This window comes from Loxodonta africana, chromosome 6 (genome assembly GCF_030014295.1).
Source record: "Loxodonta africana isolate mLoxAfr1 chromosome 6, mLoxAfr1.hap2, whole genome shotgun sequence".
NCBI lineage: Eukaryota > Metazoa > Chordata > Mammalia > Proboscidea > Elephantidae > Loxodonta > Loxodonta africana.
Window position 1 is genome coordinate 138,064,654 of NC_087347.1, and position 15,809 is coordinate 138,080,462.

The following is a 15,809-nucleotide window of genomic DNA, read 5'->3' on the forward strand; positions in this document are numbered from 1 at the left end:
AGTGAAGTAAGTCAGTCACAGAATGACGAACATTGTTTGATCCCGCTTACATGAAATATCTAGGACAGGCAAACGAAAGGAGACCAAAATAGATAAGTAGTTAGCAGGGGCATTTGGGCTGGGGGGGGGGGCGGGGGGGGAAGGGAACTATTGCTTAAAAGGCCCTGAGTTAAAGCTGAAGAAAAAAATTGGAAACTGATGATGGTAGCACAACATGGTGAATGTAATTAATAGCTGAATTGTACATGTACAGAAGGCAGAAGGGCAGGTGCTTTGTTGCACATGACCCGTGGCCTCCTGCTGTCACGTCAATTCCGACTCATAGCAACTCTACAGGACAAAGTAAAACTGCCCCATAGGGTTTCCAAGGAGCAGCTGGTGGATCCAAACTGCCAGCCTTTTGGTTAGAAACCTGAGCTCTTAACCACTGAGCCACCAGGCTCATTATCTATGTTATATATACTTCATCACAATTAAAAATGAAAAAGTGCCCTTGTAGGGAAAGAGCCAGCAGCCAGAAGCTCTCGGGCCACCCGACACCTGCCAGTCACATAGTCCCTTCCTGTCCCTCCCTCTGCTCTCTCCTGTTCCAGCCCTGCAGAGGACCCAACTTATACCCAGGGCACAAGAAAGAAGACACAGCCGAGAATTTCTCAGCCTCAGGCTCACCAGGTAAGGAGAATTTAACACTGGATTCTGAACACCTGGAAAATGCTTCTGTTGACTCCTATCTGAGGAGTGACCAGAGGAAGGATGAGCTATCCCCAAGATTTCATGCAGGGAGAGGAGAAGCCAGCTCAGAGAAGGAGCATTCCTGAAGAAGAATGAAATTGCTCTCTGCTGCTTGGGCCCCAAAAGTCCGGCCTGTCCATGCAAACACAGTGATGAGAGAGAGTGTCCAAAAGGGCGTGCTGATCCTAGCTCAGGTTGGGATGCCTTCCCTGAGGGGGACATGGAGCTGAGCGCTGAGGGTGGCTAAAGGGAAGGGGGCAAAGGGCATGGACGCCGTGCCTCCTGGCAAAGGAAGCAGCTGGCCAGCCCTGTGTGGTTCCCCCTCCCACTCTGCGACTGTCACTAGACACCCCTCCAGGGTCCCCGTACTAGTTCCAGGGCACAAAGCCCCCTATCTGGAGAATAGCTCTGGTTAGACCTGTGCTTAGCCTCCACTGCCTGATTCCTGCAACCTGTTGTCCACACTTAGAGACCAGGCCAGCGCACCTCACGCGAGCCACCGGCCGTCTGTCAGTGTTGCTGAACAGGTTTCAGCGGAGCTTCCAGGCTAAGATGGACTAGGAAGAAAGACCTGGCCATCTACTTCCGAAAATCAGCCAGTAAAAAGCCTATGGATCACACCAGGTCCTATCTGCAACGGATCATTCCCTTGGGCATTGGGTGGCCGTAAGTTGCTGACTCGATGGCAGCTAACAACGACAAATCTTAAAATATAAATTCATAACAGCCACAGCCTCGCTTTAAAACCCTCACATCGCCCTGCATTTAAAATCAAACCCAAGCTTTACGCCTGCTCACCTCGCGCATCGCACCTCCTCACGCCCACCTTCCCTCGCTCCTTGGCTCCAATCACAGCGGCGGATGCCAACCCCACTGACAGGGCGCTGTGCTCCGGTCCGCACCGCAGCTGGGGTCGCCGCGCAGATGCCCGCTGCAGGAGCCCTCCTGGCCCGCCTCTCCCCTGCAGCCTCTTACGTCTCTCCGGCACCTCCCCCTCCCCCTCCCCCACGTGTCTCTCTGTCCTACCCCCGCCCCCAAGCTCTAAGTTCCCCGAGGCAGCAACACAGGGACATGTACCAGGGGCCCAAAACCACAAATGAGTAAAAAAAAAAAAAAAAAGAAAGAGTAAATGAATGAAGCCATATTTCGGCAAGGACAATGATACTGTTTTGGAGTTTATTTTTAATTCCCCCATAAAATTGTACTGCCACTCGAATCCGTTGCCGTCATGTCGAGGCTGACTCATAGCGACTCTACAGGACAGAGTAGAAGTGCCCCATAGGGTTTCCAAGGAGCTCCTGGTGGATTTGAACCGCCGGCCTTTTGGTTAGCAGCCGAGCCTTGACCACCGCTCAACCGAACAAGTGACCGACCATCTGCCATTCTAGCCAGGTGGAAGGTGTGTGACGGCGCGCCAGCAGGGGGCGCGCGAGCTCTCCGCGTCCGGCCTGGGCTCCGCCCCGGCATGAGCCTCGCCTCACCCCTTCCCCCGCCCCCCGCCTCCACTTCCGCTTCGAGGGAGCTGACGGCCTCGCATTTCCGGGAGCTCCGCGTGGAGCGTCTGTGCTGGGGTGTGTTGGACATGGCGGATTTTTCCGGCCCTGCTAAGCCCCTCCTGTCGCTGAACCCGCAGGAGCAGGCCAGGTTTCAGAAGCAGGTGGCGCAGGCCCGCCGGCGCGCGACCCAGGTGAGCGGCCGCCGCGGCCTGGACCGGGAGGGGTGGCGGCAGACGGGCGGCGGCGGCCTCAGCTCGCGCGGAGCCCAGCCCGAGCCTCTGTCCGGCGCGCCTGCCCTGCTCCGGCCTCCGCTCTCCCGGGGTCTCCCCAGGTGGGCGCCCGACTGACTCAGGAACTGTCTCCGGAGCCGGCCGGGCCTGGGACCCTGACGGGGAGGTCACGGGCAGGTACGGGTGACGCCGGAGGAGGAAGAGAGCGCCAGCTGGTGGGGTGGCCCTCCCGCACTGCGGCTAACTCGCGGTTAGAGCCGTCCCGCTTCCGCTTTCCCGCGAAAATGGGGTTCCCGTCCCAGACATGCCCACCACTCGGTAGGTTTCTGTGCTCGCTTGGTGATTTTGCAGTTCTTTTAAAAGACAGCTTTTTCCAAAGTCTATTTGCTGACTGTGGCTCCTGACATCAGCTTCATATTTGCTTTGATTTTAGCGTAAAAAAAAAAAAAAAACCGTTGCTGTCGAGTTGATTCCGACTCATAGCGGCCCTATAGGAGAGTAGAACCGCCCCATAGGTTTTCCAAGGTTGTATTCTTGACGGAAGCAGACTGCCACATCTTTCCCCCTAGAGTGGCTGGTGGGTTCCAGATCAGCAGCCTAGTGCTTTAACCACTGAGCCAACAGGGCTCCTTTAGCGTAAAATATACGGGGCGGGAAACTAATTAAAAGCTCTTGTTAAAAGGTAGGTATGTGGTAACTGAGATGCTCAGTTTTCCTTGTGAACGTTAGCAGACTTCTAGAATCTCTTCGATTAGGTGCGAGTAAGTGGTATGCCTAAAAAATTGAAGGGGACATTTGTGCAAGTTCTCTGGGCAGGAAATTTAAAACGACGTGTTCAGAGGTTTATTTGTTTATTGGTTGATCCAGTATAGACTTTTGTAGTCCTTACAGTGTGGTGGGATATGAAACTGAGAAGAATGTTGTCTGCTTGATGATTGTTCTGGGGAGATAGACGTTAAACCACTAACTCTTTAATTACAGGTGTAATAACTGGAAATACATGGTCATTCTTGGCATCTTTGTTGAACCTAAACCTGGGGGTTTTCTTGCAATGTCATTTTGTTGTTGTTAATTTAAAAGTATATATATTTACTTGATCTTTTTATCCTTAGCAAGAAAAACTTACTCCTGGAGTAGTCTATGTGGGCCACATACCTCGAGGCCTTTTTGAACCCCAGCTCAAGGCATATTTCTCCCAGTTTGGCACTGTTACAAGACTCAAATTGTCCAGAAGTAAAAAGGTAAAATTTTTAAAATTGAATTAGGTTATTTATCTTATTTTTCAAATATATGTATATAAGCCTTGATAATCATATCATCGAGTTTTATTCATATCCAAAGATATTTAATGCCAGATTGTAAAACTTTTCTAGTTGGCCCTAATAAATGGTAACATTTACTGATAGTTTACAGAGCATTGTCACATATGGGATTGTTTGCTTGGTGTTTCCAGCATTCTTGGGATTGTTGGGTAAAGGATTAATATTTTGCCATATGATAAGTATTTTCAGATCATTTCTCAAAAGGTTTATATCTGTGTACAGTGGTGGTAAATTGACTGGGATTTCACAGGGTTTCCCTTCCACTCCTCCACCATCTGTCTCCTCCCTGTTGAGAGTTGGGATTGTGAGATAGGTTTGGCATTTTAATTTTTACCAAAATCCCCCTGCAGAGAAACTGAGACTCAGAGTTGTGGACTTGTCCAGGTAGCAAGTTACACCACAGCTGATGCTAGAAATGAGCCTGCTGATTCCCAGTCTGTTAGCCATGCAACTTTTAAGTGGTTTCTTATCTCCAGAATCGTATCATCGAGTTTTATTCATATCCAGAAATATTTAATGCCAGATTGTAAAACCTTTCTAGTTGGCCTTAATAACCTGTAACATTTACTGAGTACTTAACTGACATAATGTTGAGCTCCCGTGGATTATTCCATGTCTTTATACCAATCCTGTGAGAATGGTTATTTTATCATCCCAGTTTTATAGATTCAAAAACTGTGGCTCAGAGAGCTTAAGTGTTACTTACCCATGTAAGCATCACAGCAGGATCCAAATGTGGGCAATTGGACTCCAGAATCCACACAATTGTTACTAAGATTTGGTGTTATTGTTAGGTGCGGTTGAGTTGGTTCTGACTCATAGCAACCCTATGCACAACAGAACGAAACACTGCCCAGTCCTGCACCATCCTTACAGTCGTTGTTATGCTTGAGCTCATTGTTGCAGCCACTGTGTCAATCCACTTCGTTAAGGGTCTTCCTCTTTTCCACTGATCCTGTACTCTGCCAAGCATGATGTCCTCCAGGGACTGATCCCTCCTGACAACATGTCCAAAGTATGTAAGACACAGTCTCGCCATCCTTGCCTCTAAGGAGCATTTTGGCTGCTCTTCTTCCAAGACAGATTTGTTAGTTCTTTTGGCAGTCCATTCAATATCTTCACCAACACCACAATTCAAAGGCATCAACTCTTCTTCGGTCTTCCTTATTCATTGTCCAGCTTTCCCATGCATATGACGTGACTGAAAATAGCATGGCTTGGGTCAGGCATACCTTAGTCTTCAGGGTGACGTCGTTGCTCTTCAACACTCTGAAGAGGTCCCTTGCGGCAGATTTACCCAACCCAATCTGTCTTTTGATTTCTTGACTGCTGCTACCATGGCTGTTAATTGTGATTCCAAGTAAAATGAAGTCCTTAACAACTTCAATCTTTTCTCCATTTATCATGATGTTGCTCATTGGTCCAGTTGTGAGGATTTTTGTTTTCTTTATGTTGAGGTGCAATCCATACTGAAAGCTATGGTTTTTGATCTTCATTAGTAAGTGCTTCAAGTCCTCTCCACTTTCAGCAAGCAAGGTTGTGTCATCTGCATAACACAGGTTGTTAATGAGTCTTCTTCCAGTCCTGATGCCCTGTTCTTCATATAGTCCAGCTTCTGGTATTATTTGTTCAGCATACAGATTGAATAGATGTGGTGAAAGAATACAACCGTGAGGCACACCTTTCCTGATTTTAACCAATCAGTATCCCCTTGTTCTGTCTGAACAACTGCCTCTTGATCTATGTAAGGTTCCTCATGAGCACAATTAAGTGTTCTGGAATTCCCATTCTTTGCAGTGTTATCCGTAGTTTGTTATGATCCACACAGTTGAATGCCTTTGCATAGTCAATAAGACACAGGTAAACATCTTTCTGGTATTTTCTGCTTTCAGCCAGGATCCATCTGACATCAACAATGATATCCTGGTTCCACATGCTCTTCTGAAACGGCCTGAATTTCTGGCAGTTTCCTGTCGATATACTGCTGCAGCCGTTTTTGAATGATCTTCAGCAAAATTTTGCTTGCATGTGATATTAATGATACTGTTCTATCATTTCCACATTTGGTTGGATCACCTTTCTTGGGAATTGGCATTAATATGCATCTCTTCCAGTCAGTTGTCCAGGAAGCTGTCTTCCATATTTCTTGGCATAGATGAGTGAGCATCTCCAGCGATGCATGTGTTTGTTGAAACATCTCAGTTGATACTCCATCAATTCCTGGAGCCTTGTTTTTCACCAATGCCCTCAGAAAGCTTGGACTTCTTCCTTCAGCACCATTGGTTCCTGATCATATGCCACCTCTTGAAGTGGTTGAACATCAACTAATTCTTTTTGGTATAATGACTCTGTGTATTCCTTCCATCTTCTTTTGATGCTTCCTGTGTTGTTTAATATATTCCCCTATGGAATCGTTCAGGATTGCAACTCAAGGCTTGAATTTTTTCTTTAGTTCTTTCAGCTTGAGAAATACCGAGCATGTTCCTCCCTTTTGGTTTTCCATCTCCAGATCTTTGCACATGTCATTATAATACTTTACTTTGTCTTCTCGAGAGGCCCTTTGAAATCTTCTGTTCAGTTCTTTTACTTCATCAATTCTTCCTTTTGCTTTAGCTGCTCGACGCTCAAGAGCAAGTTTCAGAGTCTCCTCTGACATCCATCTTGGTCTTTTCTTTCTTTCCTGTCTTTTGAGTGACCTCTTGCTTTCTTCATGGGTGATGTCCTTGATGTCATTCCACAACTCGTCTGGTCTTTGGTCACTAGTGTTCAATTCGTCAAATCTATTCTTGAGATGGTCTCTAAATTCAGGTGGGATATACTCAAGGTCATATTTTGGCTCTCGTGGACTTGCTCAGATTTTTTTCAGTTTCAGCTTGAACTTGCATATGAGCAATTCATGGTTTGTTCCACAGTCGGCCCCGGCCTTGTTCTAACTGATGATATTGAGCTTTTTCATCATCTCTTTCCACAGATGTAGTCAATTTGATTTTTGTGTGTTCCATCTGGCAAGGTCCATGTGTATAGTCGCTGTTTGTGTTGGTGAAAGAAGGTATTTGCAGTGAAGAAGTCGTTGGTCTTGCAAAATTCTGTCATTCGATCTCCGGCATTGTTTTTATCAGCAAGGCCATATTTTCCAACTGCTGATCCTTCTTCTTTGTTTCCAGCTTTCACATTCTGATCGCCAGTAATTATCAATGCATCTTGATTGCATGTTTGATCAATTTCAGACTGCAGCAGCTGATACAAATCTTCTATTTCTTCACTTTGGCCTTAGTAGTTGGTGCGTAAATTTGAATAATAGTCATATTAACTGGTCTTCCTCGTAGGCGTATGGATGTTATCCTATCATTGACAGCATTGTACTTCAGGATAGATCTTGAAACGTTCTTTTTGGCGCTGGATGCAACACCATTCCTCTTCGAATTGTCATTCCCAGCGTAGTAGACTACATGAGTGTCCGATTCACAATGGCCAGTACCAGTCCATTTCAGCTCACTAATGCCTAGAATATCGATGTTTATGTGTTCCATTTCATTTTTGACGATTTCCAATTTTCCTAGATCATACTTCGTACATTCCAGGTTTTGATAATTAATGGATGTTTGCAGCTGTTTCTTCTCATTTTGAGTGTCATGCCACGTCAGCAAATGAAGGTCCCGAAGGCTTTACTCCATCCACGTCGTTAAGGTCGACTCTACTTTGAGGAGGCAGCTCTCACCCAGTCGTCTTTTGAGTGCCTTCCAACCTGGGGGGCTCATCTTCCAGCACTATATCAGACAGTGTTCCACTGCTATTCATAAGGTTTTCACTGGCTAATGGTTTTCAGAAGTAGACCGCCAGGTCCTTCTTCCTAGTCTGTCTTAGTCTGGAAGCTCAGCTGAAACCTGTCCTCCATGGGTGACCCTGCTGGTGTCTGAATACCAGTGGCACAGCTTCCAGCATCACAGCAACACGCAAGCCCCCACAGTAGGACAAACTGACAGACACGTGGGGGTGTTACTAAGATAGGTGAGAGAATTCACTTTACAGTTTGGGGCTGAGGTCAGAGCCCAGACGTGCAGTTCACAGAGTCTGCAGATCCCTTGCTGCCACCTGGGAGGGTGGCTGTCACTGACACAGGTGAAAGTGTGCACAGGATGTTTGATTGTTTAGCTGGGAGATACTGAGGAGTTAGTTTCTTCTCCGTTCTTACCTATTAAATGGGAATTATGTAGCTGCATTTTATTGTGAAGCATCAGACCATCCCCTGGGTATTAGGAATATATGAATAAGAAGACCGTCAATAAAATGGATAGTGAGTAAAGGACTGGGGAGCCCTACCAATTTCCTTTATTTAGTGAGGTGTCGAATAAATCTCAGCCACAGTCATCGTGTATTTATCATTAAAAAACCAAATCCACTGCCGTCGAGTCGATTCCGACTCATAGCGATCCTATAGGATGGAGTAGAACTGCCCCATAGAGTTTCAAAGGAGCGCCTGGCGGATTTGAACTGCCGACCTTTTGGTTAGCAGCCGTAGCACTTAACCACTATGCCACCAGGGTTTCCGTATTTATCATACATAACCAAAATTTTAGGAATACTTAGAAATCAATTGTATGTTCAGACTGGGATCTTTTTTATTCTTGTAGCTAACTCCAGACCCTGTGAGTTGATGTTAAAATTAAAAGTGTCCTAATGTTATTTGATAATTGGGCAAATGTATGTTATTTAAATGAGTAGCTAAAAATTAGTTTAATAATGCATTAAAATTGATTTGGCCTACATGTTGTGAATTTTCCATTACAGACTGGAAATAGCAAAGGCTATGCCTTTGTGGAGTTTGAGTCTGACGATGTTGCCAAGATAGTTGCTGAAACAATGAACAACTACCTTTTTGGTGAAAGACTCTTGAAGTGTAAGTGCTCTTCTCTTAAGATTGAGTAAGACTGAGTGGTGCTCCTGCTGGTGAGTGCCTGGTGCTGCTTGATACCTCACTTCCTCTCTGGGTGAGTCTCTTAAGGAGTGGCGCAAGAATTAAGTGCATTTTCCAGACAGATTCTGATTAGAATTTTAAAATCTTTAGAGTTAAGAACTCTTAAGCGAAGTTGGAGTCAGGACAAGTTAGTTTGGAGGCACATAGGAAGAGCAGTTACCCATTCTTAATGGAATATGGAAGGCTTCCCTGAGTAAGTATCATTTAAGTTGAAACCTGAAGATTGAACCAGGTGAAGGGGGTTGAGCCTGGCTGAGGGGACAGCAAGGACAAAACCTGAGGTGACTGATAGTATTTGCCTGGGAGGGAGCGTGAGAGGAAATAGCAAGAGATGAGTCAAAAAAAGTACACTAGACGTAGGGGAGTTTAGAGTTGATCCTGGGTTCTAGATGGGATGACACTTCGCAGCCAGCCTCGGTGCGAGTGGCTGTGACTCTTGGCGCTAGAAGAGAATCCCTAAGCAGAGGAAGAGGAGGGACAGCAGATGAGAGCCTTGTTGTTGGTTGCTGTTGGCTTGATTCTGACTCATGGCGACCCCGCGTGTGCTCCAGAGGGGTTTGTTCATGCGTTGGTTTTCTTATTTCTTTTAAGTCTTTCATTCATGTTTTCACTTAGCTCTTTGTGTTTAACATTGTTGTATTCTTCCGTTCTTTTCATTATTTGGTCTTCCACAGATGTGATTTTATTTCTTTTGTCACGTTCATTTGGATGGGTCATCATTTCATCTTTGTGTGTCTCGTGATTTTTTTGTTGGGGCGTTGGAATTTTGAGGGTGTTAACTTTCTCAGTTCTCTCCAGTATTTAGTGTTTTTGCTTGTACTGCTTTCTGCAGAAACCTCTTTGGTGGGTAGAGCCTTCCGCCTTTGCTTACTGCTTCCTGTCCCTCTCTGTGATAGCTTCTTCTTCCTCCCTGATGTAATCAGGATTTGACTCTTTTAGAGTTCAGTTTTTTACTTCAGTGTCTCCTAAACACACAAGAGAGCACGCTGTGATCAGTCTGTCCACCAGAGGGCGCAGTCTCATCTCTTCCCTCCCCTCACCCTCCACTCTGGTTATTACTCCCACTCCTGCTCTGTTTCTGCAACCACGTTCTCAGTCAGAAAGCTCACACCCAGCTAGCCCCCTGCGGGACTGGGTGTTGCCTTCTGGTTTTGCCCAAGACTTCCTTCCTTGCTCTGTTGAGGCTGCTTATATCTGAGCTGGCCTTAAGGGGAAGCACAGGCAGACTTTCTTATCAGGAGGAGAAAGGGCTGTCAGTCCCCAGAAGGACCTCTGAGACATCTGTCTTAGTGGTTTCAGAGCTTCAGTGCCCTGTGGTAGTTGGGGGAGCAGTCTCCACTGCGGGGACCTTCTGTAGGAGTTTGTATCAGTCCAGCAGCAAACAGTTACCAGGTGGGAAAGTGGTTGTCATGCTCCAAACAGACCCCCAGGGAGGCCTGCCTTGTCGCTGTCGGAGCCCACCGCCCCCACCACAGTGTGTTAGCGGTGGGTGTGGCATCCACTGAAGACGCCTGCTTTGTAGCATAGCAGCCTCAGCCAGTAGTCCTTAGCGCGGACAGGAATGGGGACAGACAGACCCAAACTGACCCCCAGGGATGTCTGCCCTGTTGGTTTCAGAGTCCTGAGCTATGGGATATACCAGGAAGCAGGTGGAGTGTTGACTATGGGAGCAGATCCCACTGGAGGGAGCCTTCTGTAACACTTCACAGGAGTCTCGTAGCTGACAGTGTCTGGGTTGGGGAGGTGCTGGCCTGCTCTAGACAGACCCCTGGGGAGTTCTGCCTTGTTCGTTTTAGAGCAGAAGCTTGGGGTCTTGTCCCTTTGCACAGGTAGGGGGTGTGGTGGTTAGTTTGCTGGGGCTGCTTCCACAGTTCATAGCATCTTTCATGGCTGGGGGAGGGGCAGGGATGGGGGGAGAAGCAGTTTTCCTACCTCAGTTCATTGATCCGTTGATTCTTGCCTGTCTGCGGTTCTCTGCTGCTTTCCTCTCCTCCCTGATTCAGAGTCCCTTGAGGCCAAGCACCTTTTCCTTTTTGTGTTTCTTGTATTTGTGAGGAGGAGTCGGAACAATGATCTTTTTAAGCTGCCAACTTCTCCACATCTCCATGGTTGTTTTCAGGGCTGTGACCTTTTGGAAGCATATCACCAGGCCCGTCTTCCCAGGTATCTCTGGGTAGCTTTGAACTAACAACATTTCAGCTAGTAATCACAACCTTACCATTCGCACCGCCCAGGGACTCCTAGATTAGAAGCTAGGCAGAAAGAAGCAAGAGGAGCCACTGACTTGGCATTTTCAAAGGGTATCAAGAGCATCTTCATCCTAATCCTAGTGTCTCAAGAGGCAGAATGTACCTGGGGCAGAGCATGACCACTCCAGGTGCCCACACTTACCTGCGTCTTGCCTGAGCAGCTGACAAGGCTGCCAAAGCAGCACCCCTGTCCTCGCTCCCGTTGCCATAAGAGAGAATCTGAACAGCCTGGCTGAGGCCGAGGTACAGCCACACATTAAAACGTGGCTCCAGCCAGGAGGAGATGGGCCAGGTGGGCAGCCTCCAGGGTTCTGTCACATGTGTGAGGTAAGTGCTGTGTGGTGGCCGTCTTCTGAAAAATAGCAAAAATGTTCTGAACTCAGATTTTGTTGTTTCTGCTGTAAGACCTTCACTCCCTTGGGGTGGAAGTGACTCATTTCTTGTGGTAATAAGAGATTAGCCACATTATCCTGGTTATGGTCTGTGGAAATTTGCATTGAAGTTAGCATTCAAATCCTCTCCTTCCCACTTGGTTGAAAACTTTTTTTTTTTTCTTTATTAAATATAGGTGATTTTATGCCACCTGAAAAGGTACATGAAAAAGTGTTCAAAGACTGGGATGTTCCATTTTCAAAGCCATCATATCCAGCAGTAAAACGGTACAATAAGAAACGGTCACTTACTCAGAAGCTACGGATGGAGAAGCGATTTAAAAACAAAGAAAAATTACTCAGGAAAAAGTTAGCTAAAAAAGGAATAGTGTATAATTTTCCATCATTGGTAAATACTCTTTCACGAAATGCCTTGGGTGTTTGTGGGAGGGATATTATTACCTCACTAGTTGTGACACGGGCTTCCTGTGAGTTGTAATTAACTCAGCAACAAACAACACCAGCCGTAAAATATGTATCTATGTGTTCCTTCACAATTAAACAAAGCATCTAGCCTTATCACATACTAGGATTTGACAGAATTTGTGAAATGGTTTACATTGTAGGTTCTTCCTGAAAGCTTATCAGAGCAGATCTTATTATATCCATTATGCACAAGAGGAAACTCCTTAGAGATGACCTGATTTGCAGAACTTTCATGATCTGATTTTGAGTTGTTGAAATTAAGCCACTATTTGACCAGAATCCATAATGCTTTTGGGTTACTGTTTAAAGGCATTGCCAGAATTAATGAAAGTGGTTTACTAAATGCTGTGTGTAAATATCAAGACTGTAAATTGGCAATCCCTTTTGTGCTAAAATAATTTAAGTGACATTTTCCTATTTCATTTCATAGTCTCTTGAACTGAAAATATTGTTAAAATATGTTATCAGAATTAACCAGTAAGCATCAGTTCTGTGAATGAAATGAGTAGAGTGAAGTGGAGTAAGCCTTTTTACATGGAGATGAGTTAGCATGGATTTTCATCCAGTTCTGATTTCCTTGCTTGTTGAATAGAGAGAGCTTGTTGAATCTTTCCTCTGTCACAGGAAGGAGTGCTTACCAGCACTTACAAGAAGAAATTCTTACTACAAAACAAGAACGAGGGTCATTAGGATATGGCTGCAAGACTGACTGACCCTTGTTTGGCCCAGCCTCTGCTGTTAATTCTTTGTCCAGATCCCGAACCTGGTCTTTAACAGTAACTGGAACATTGTGTCACAGGCCTTGGGCCCTGATTACTCTCGCGAATTGTTTAGAAGCCGTGACAGTGAAGCTTGAAAACAAGCATCCGAGGACTGCTTTTCCTGTAGCCCTTGTGGAAAGGCAGGCCTGCTTCATTGCCACAGTCCTGAACTTAGGCAGGGCAGGCCCTCTCTGGGGCCTGCCTTTGCACGTTCTCCCAGCTTCACTTTCCTGATTCAGGGTTCCATACGGTAAGCTCCAGATTTCCGTCTTCTCCTCAGCCTCTGCAGGGATTCCTCAGTTGGTCCCTTCTTGTTTTGCCTGTTACTTCAGACCATTCACTGTATCTTTGGGAAGCTTTACCGATAATATGCATGAGACAATAACAGTAAGTAAAAAAAAATGAAGATGTGAGACTAGAGATTTATAATTTTTTTATGTTTATTTAAGATTTTACCAAAGAAGAAAAAAGGAAATGTTTCAAACACAGATCTTCAGAGCTCTACAAATAGCCAGGTAAAATTATATTTATCATATTACATGCTAGATATTAGAGATAGATAGATAGTAAAATATATTTAAGACTACTATAGCTGATAAGTGTGCACATTTGTGGTGCATTTTAAAATTTATTTAAGATTTTACATGTGATGATGGAAAAAAAAAAAGTTTCAGGCACTCTTAGTACTCCTGAGAAGACTGTATACTCTGATAAAATTGTCTTGATTACTCTCGGCACCAGGTATAGAAATAATTTGAATGATAAAAAGCAGTTTCAGAACTATTACCACTTTGTTAAAATTTCAAATGTAATCTTGTAACAGTTTTGGTAAATCCTTGCTGGTGATTTATTGAATATAGAGAGCTTAACAAAGGTTATCGTGAGTTTGTTGTCATTTTACCTTTTTAGCAGAGGGAAATGAGACTTCCCATTATTTTTATAAATGTAGGATTAGGATATTCTACCCAAAACCCTATAATGGAACATACTCATATTTCAATGGATTAAGAATTTCCGTACAAAGTCTGATATGCATCCGTGCTCTTAGTGTGATTGCATCACCAAAAGACAGACTTGGGCCTGAAAGAACTCAGAGAACTTGAGAGCAGAGGGGAGGCGATACTTCCAGATGGTCCTTCCTAGAGTCCCCCCACATTGACGTGCTGTATGTAATCTTTTACTTGTTGAATCCAGGGCTCCACACCAGTTTGTACACCAACATTTTTGGAGAGGCGAAAATGTGAAGTGGCTGAAATGAATGATGATGAGGAAGATAAAGAAATCATTTTCAAACAGCCTGTGGCTGGTGTAAAAGAAGAAGCACAAGAGACTCAAACATCTACCCGTTCAGGGAAAAAAAGACAACGACGACGAAAAAGCAAACAGTGATTCTGGACGTATTTTGTTATTTACTCAGTGCAGTGATATGCAGACATTGGCCCAATTTTTGGAAGAAAAACATTTGTTCGAATAAAAGCAGTTGGTAGTTGTGGCTTGGCTACCGTTGCTGAGATACAGGGAGCTTTCAGTGACCTGCTCACGCTGCTTCTTTGCCTAGTCTCCTCTTGTTTGTGTTGCGTATTTCATAGTTGTCCTTAGTTGCTGTTCAAACAGTAACCAGTAGATAACTTCCTACAATTATTTGCATGCGAGTGAAACAAGTAGGTTTTTGCCTTCTCAACTATTTTCTAAGTTTATGATGCCTTGAAATGTATTAAAGCCAAAACCAAACTCGTTGCATACAAGTCTATTCCGACTCGTAGCGACCCTGTATGTACTAAAACCCATTGCCGCCAAGTCGACCCCAACTCATAGCGACCCTGTATGTACTAAAACCCATTGCCGCCGAGTCGACCCCGACTCATAGCGACCCGGTATGTACTAAAACCCATTGCCGCCGAGTCGACCCCGACTCATAGCGACCCTGTATGTATTAAAACCCATTGCCTCCTAGTCGACCCCGACTCATAGCGACCCTGTATGTATTAAAACCCATTGCCGCCGAGTCGACCCCGACTCATAGCGACCCTGTATGTATTAAAACCCGTTGCCGCCGAGTCGACCCCGACTCATAGCGACCCTGTATGTATTAAAACCCGTTGCCGCCGAGTCGACCCCGACTCATAGCGACCCTGTATGTATTAAAACCCGTTGCTGCCGAGTCGACCCTGACTCATAGTGACCCTGTTAGCTACCCTGGATTCATAAGAACATCCATTGCTACTGAGGACTTTTTCAGCCAATAATTGGTAAATCTTTAATGTGATAAAACATTGGACTAGATGTTCTGATACAAAATACAAGCAATTAAGTTAATGCATATACCAGAGTATGTCCCTAGAACGATACCTGACAGGAAATGTTGGTGTGTCTGTTGAGCAGATGGGTAGCAGAACTGCCCCCCTCTCTGAGCCGGCTCTGAACTCTGTGGTCTGAGTGTGCCTTTGGTTGTCCCTTAGGGGAGCAGGAGATGAGCACATCCACACACAGACGTAATTCTCACTTGTATCCCCACACGTATCTTCTACAAACAAGATATCCCTCCAGCGACTAGTCTTCCCTGATGATACGTTGAGAGCAAGTTGAACAGTGTTCTGTTGTAATCCATAAGGTTTTCACTGGTTAATTCTTAGAAGTACATTGCCAGGTTTTTATTCATTGTCTGCGTCTAAAACCTGCCTACCGTAGGTGACCCTGCTTGTAGTTGAAATACTGGTGGTAGAGCTTCCAGCATCGTAACAGCACACAACGCACTACAGTACAAGTAGACCAGCTGGTGGAATTCAGATAGGTCATGGTGGTGCACTGGTTAAGTGCTCAGCTGCTAACCAAAAGGTAAGCAGTTCAACCCCACCAGCCACTTGGTGGGAGGAAAATGTGGCACTCTGCTTCCCTGAAGGTTTACAGTCTTGGAAACACTATGGGGCAGCTCTATTCTGTCCTGTGGGGTTGCTGTGAGTTGGAATCGGTGGCAATGAGTTTTTTGAGCTAAGAATGATTTTCGTATATTTAAATGGTTAGGAAAGGAAGAATATTTTGTGGTGAAAATTAAAATTTTCGTGTCCTTAGATAAAGATTTCTCAGCCACACTTATTTGCATATTATCCGTGGCAGCTTCTGCACTACGGGAGTTTGGGTGTGACTGAGCGTATATGTGCTGTCGTCGCTTAGCGCTGCTGCCTGGCGC

The 15,809-nt window shown here is 45.3% G+C and overlaps 1 protein-coding gene across 2 annotated transcripts; it reads left to right on the forward strand.

The window, feature by feature from the left end:
• The first annotated feature begins 2,262 nt into the window (after positions 1-2,262).
• NIFK (nucleolar protein interacting with the FHA domain of MKI67) lies at positions 2,263-14,353 on the forward strand. 2 transcript variants are annotated; one of them, XM_023556091.2, is made up of 7 exons: positions 2,263-2,419; positions 3,571-3,699; positions 8,569-8,677; positions 11,573-11,784; positions 13,072-13,137; positions 13,260-13,340; positions 13,817-14,353. In XM_023556091.2, the coding sequence occupies exons 1-7, from the start codon at positions 2,315-2,317 to the stop codon at positions 14,009-14,011; spliced, it is 897 nt and encodes a 298-aa protein (XP_023411859.2). In that variant the 5' UTR covers positions 2,263-2,314; the 3' UTR covers positions 14,012-14,353. The 2 variants fall into 2 exon arrangements, with proteins under 2 accessions (XP_023411859.2, XP_010594718.2); XM_010596416.3 differs by lacking the exon at positions 13,260-13,340 and having other exon boundaries at positions 2,264-2,419.
• Positions 14,354-15,809: the final 1,456 nt, after the last annotated feature.

What these genes read in the sequence shown, in the direction of transcription:
- NIFK (XM_023556091.2), top strand. Translation starts at nt 2,315, where the DNA reads ATGGCGGATTTTTCCGGCCCTGCTAAGCCCCTCCTGTCGCTGAACCCG. An exon ending in CCCGCCGGCGCGCGACCCAG is followed by an intron (nt 2,420 to 3,570) that starts GTGAGCGGCCGC and finishes TTTTATCCTTAG; the next exon opens with CAAGAAAAACTTACTCCTGG. An exon ending in TGGTGAAAGACTCTTGAAGT is followed by an intron (nt 8,678 to 11,572) that starts GTAAGTGCTCTT and finishes TATTAAATATAG; the next exon opens with GTGATTTTATGCCACCTGAA.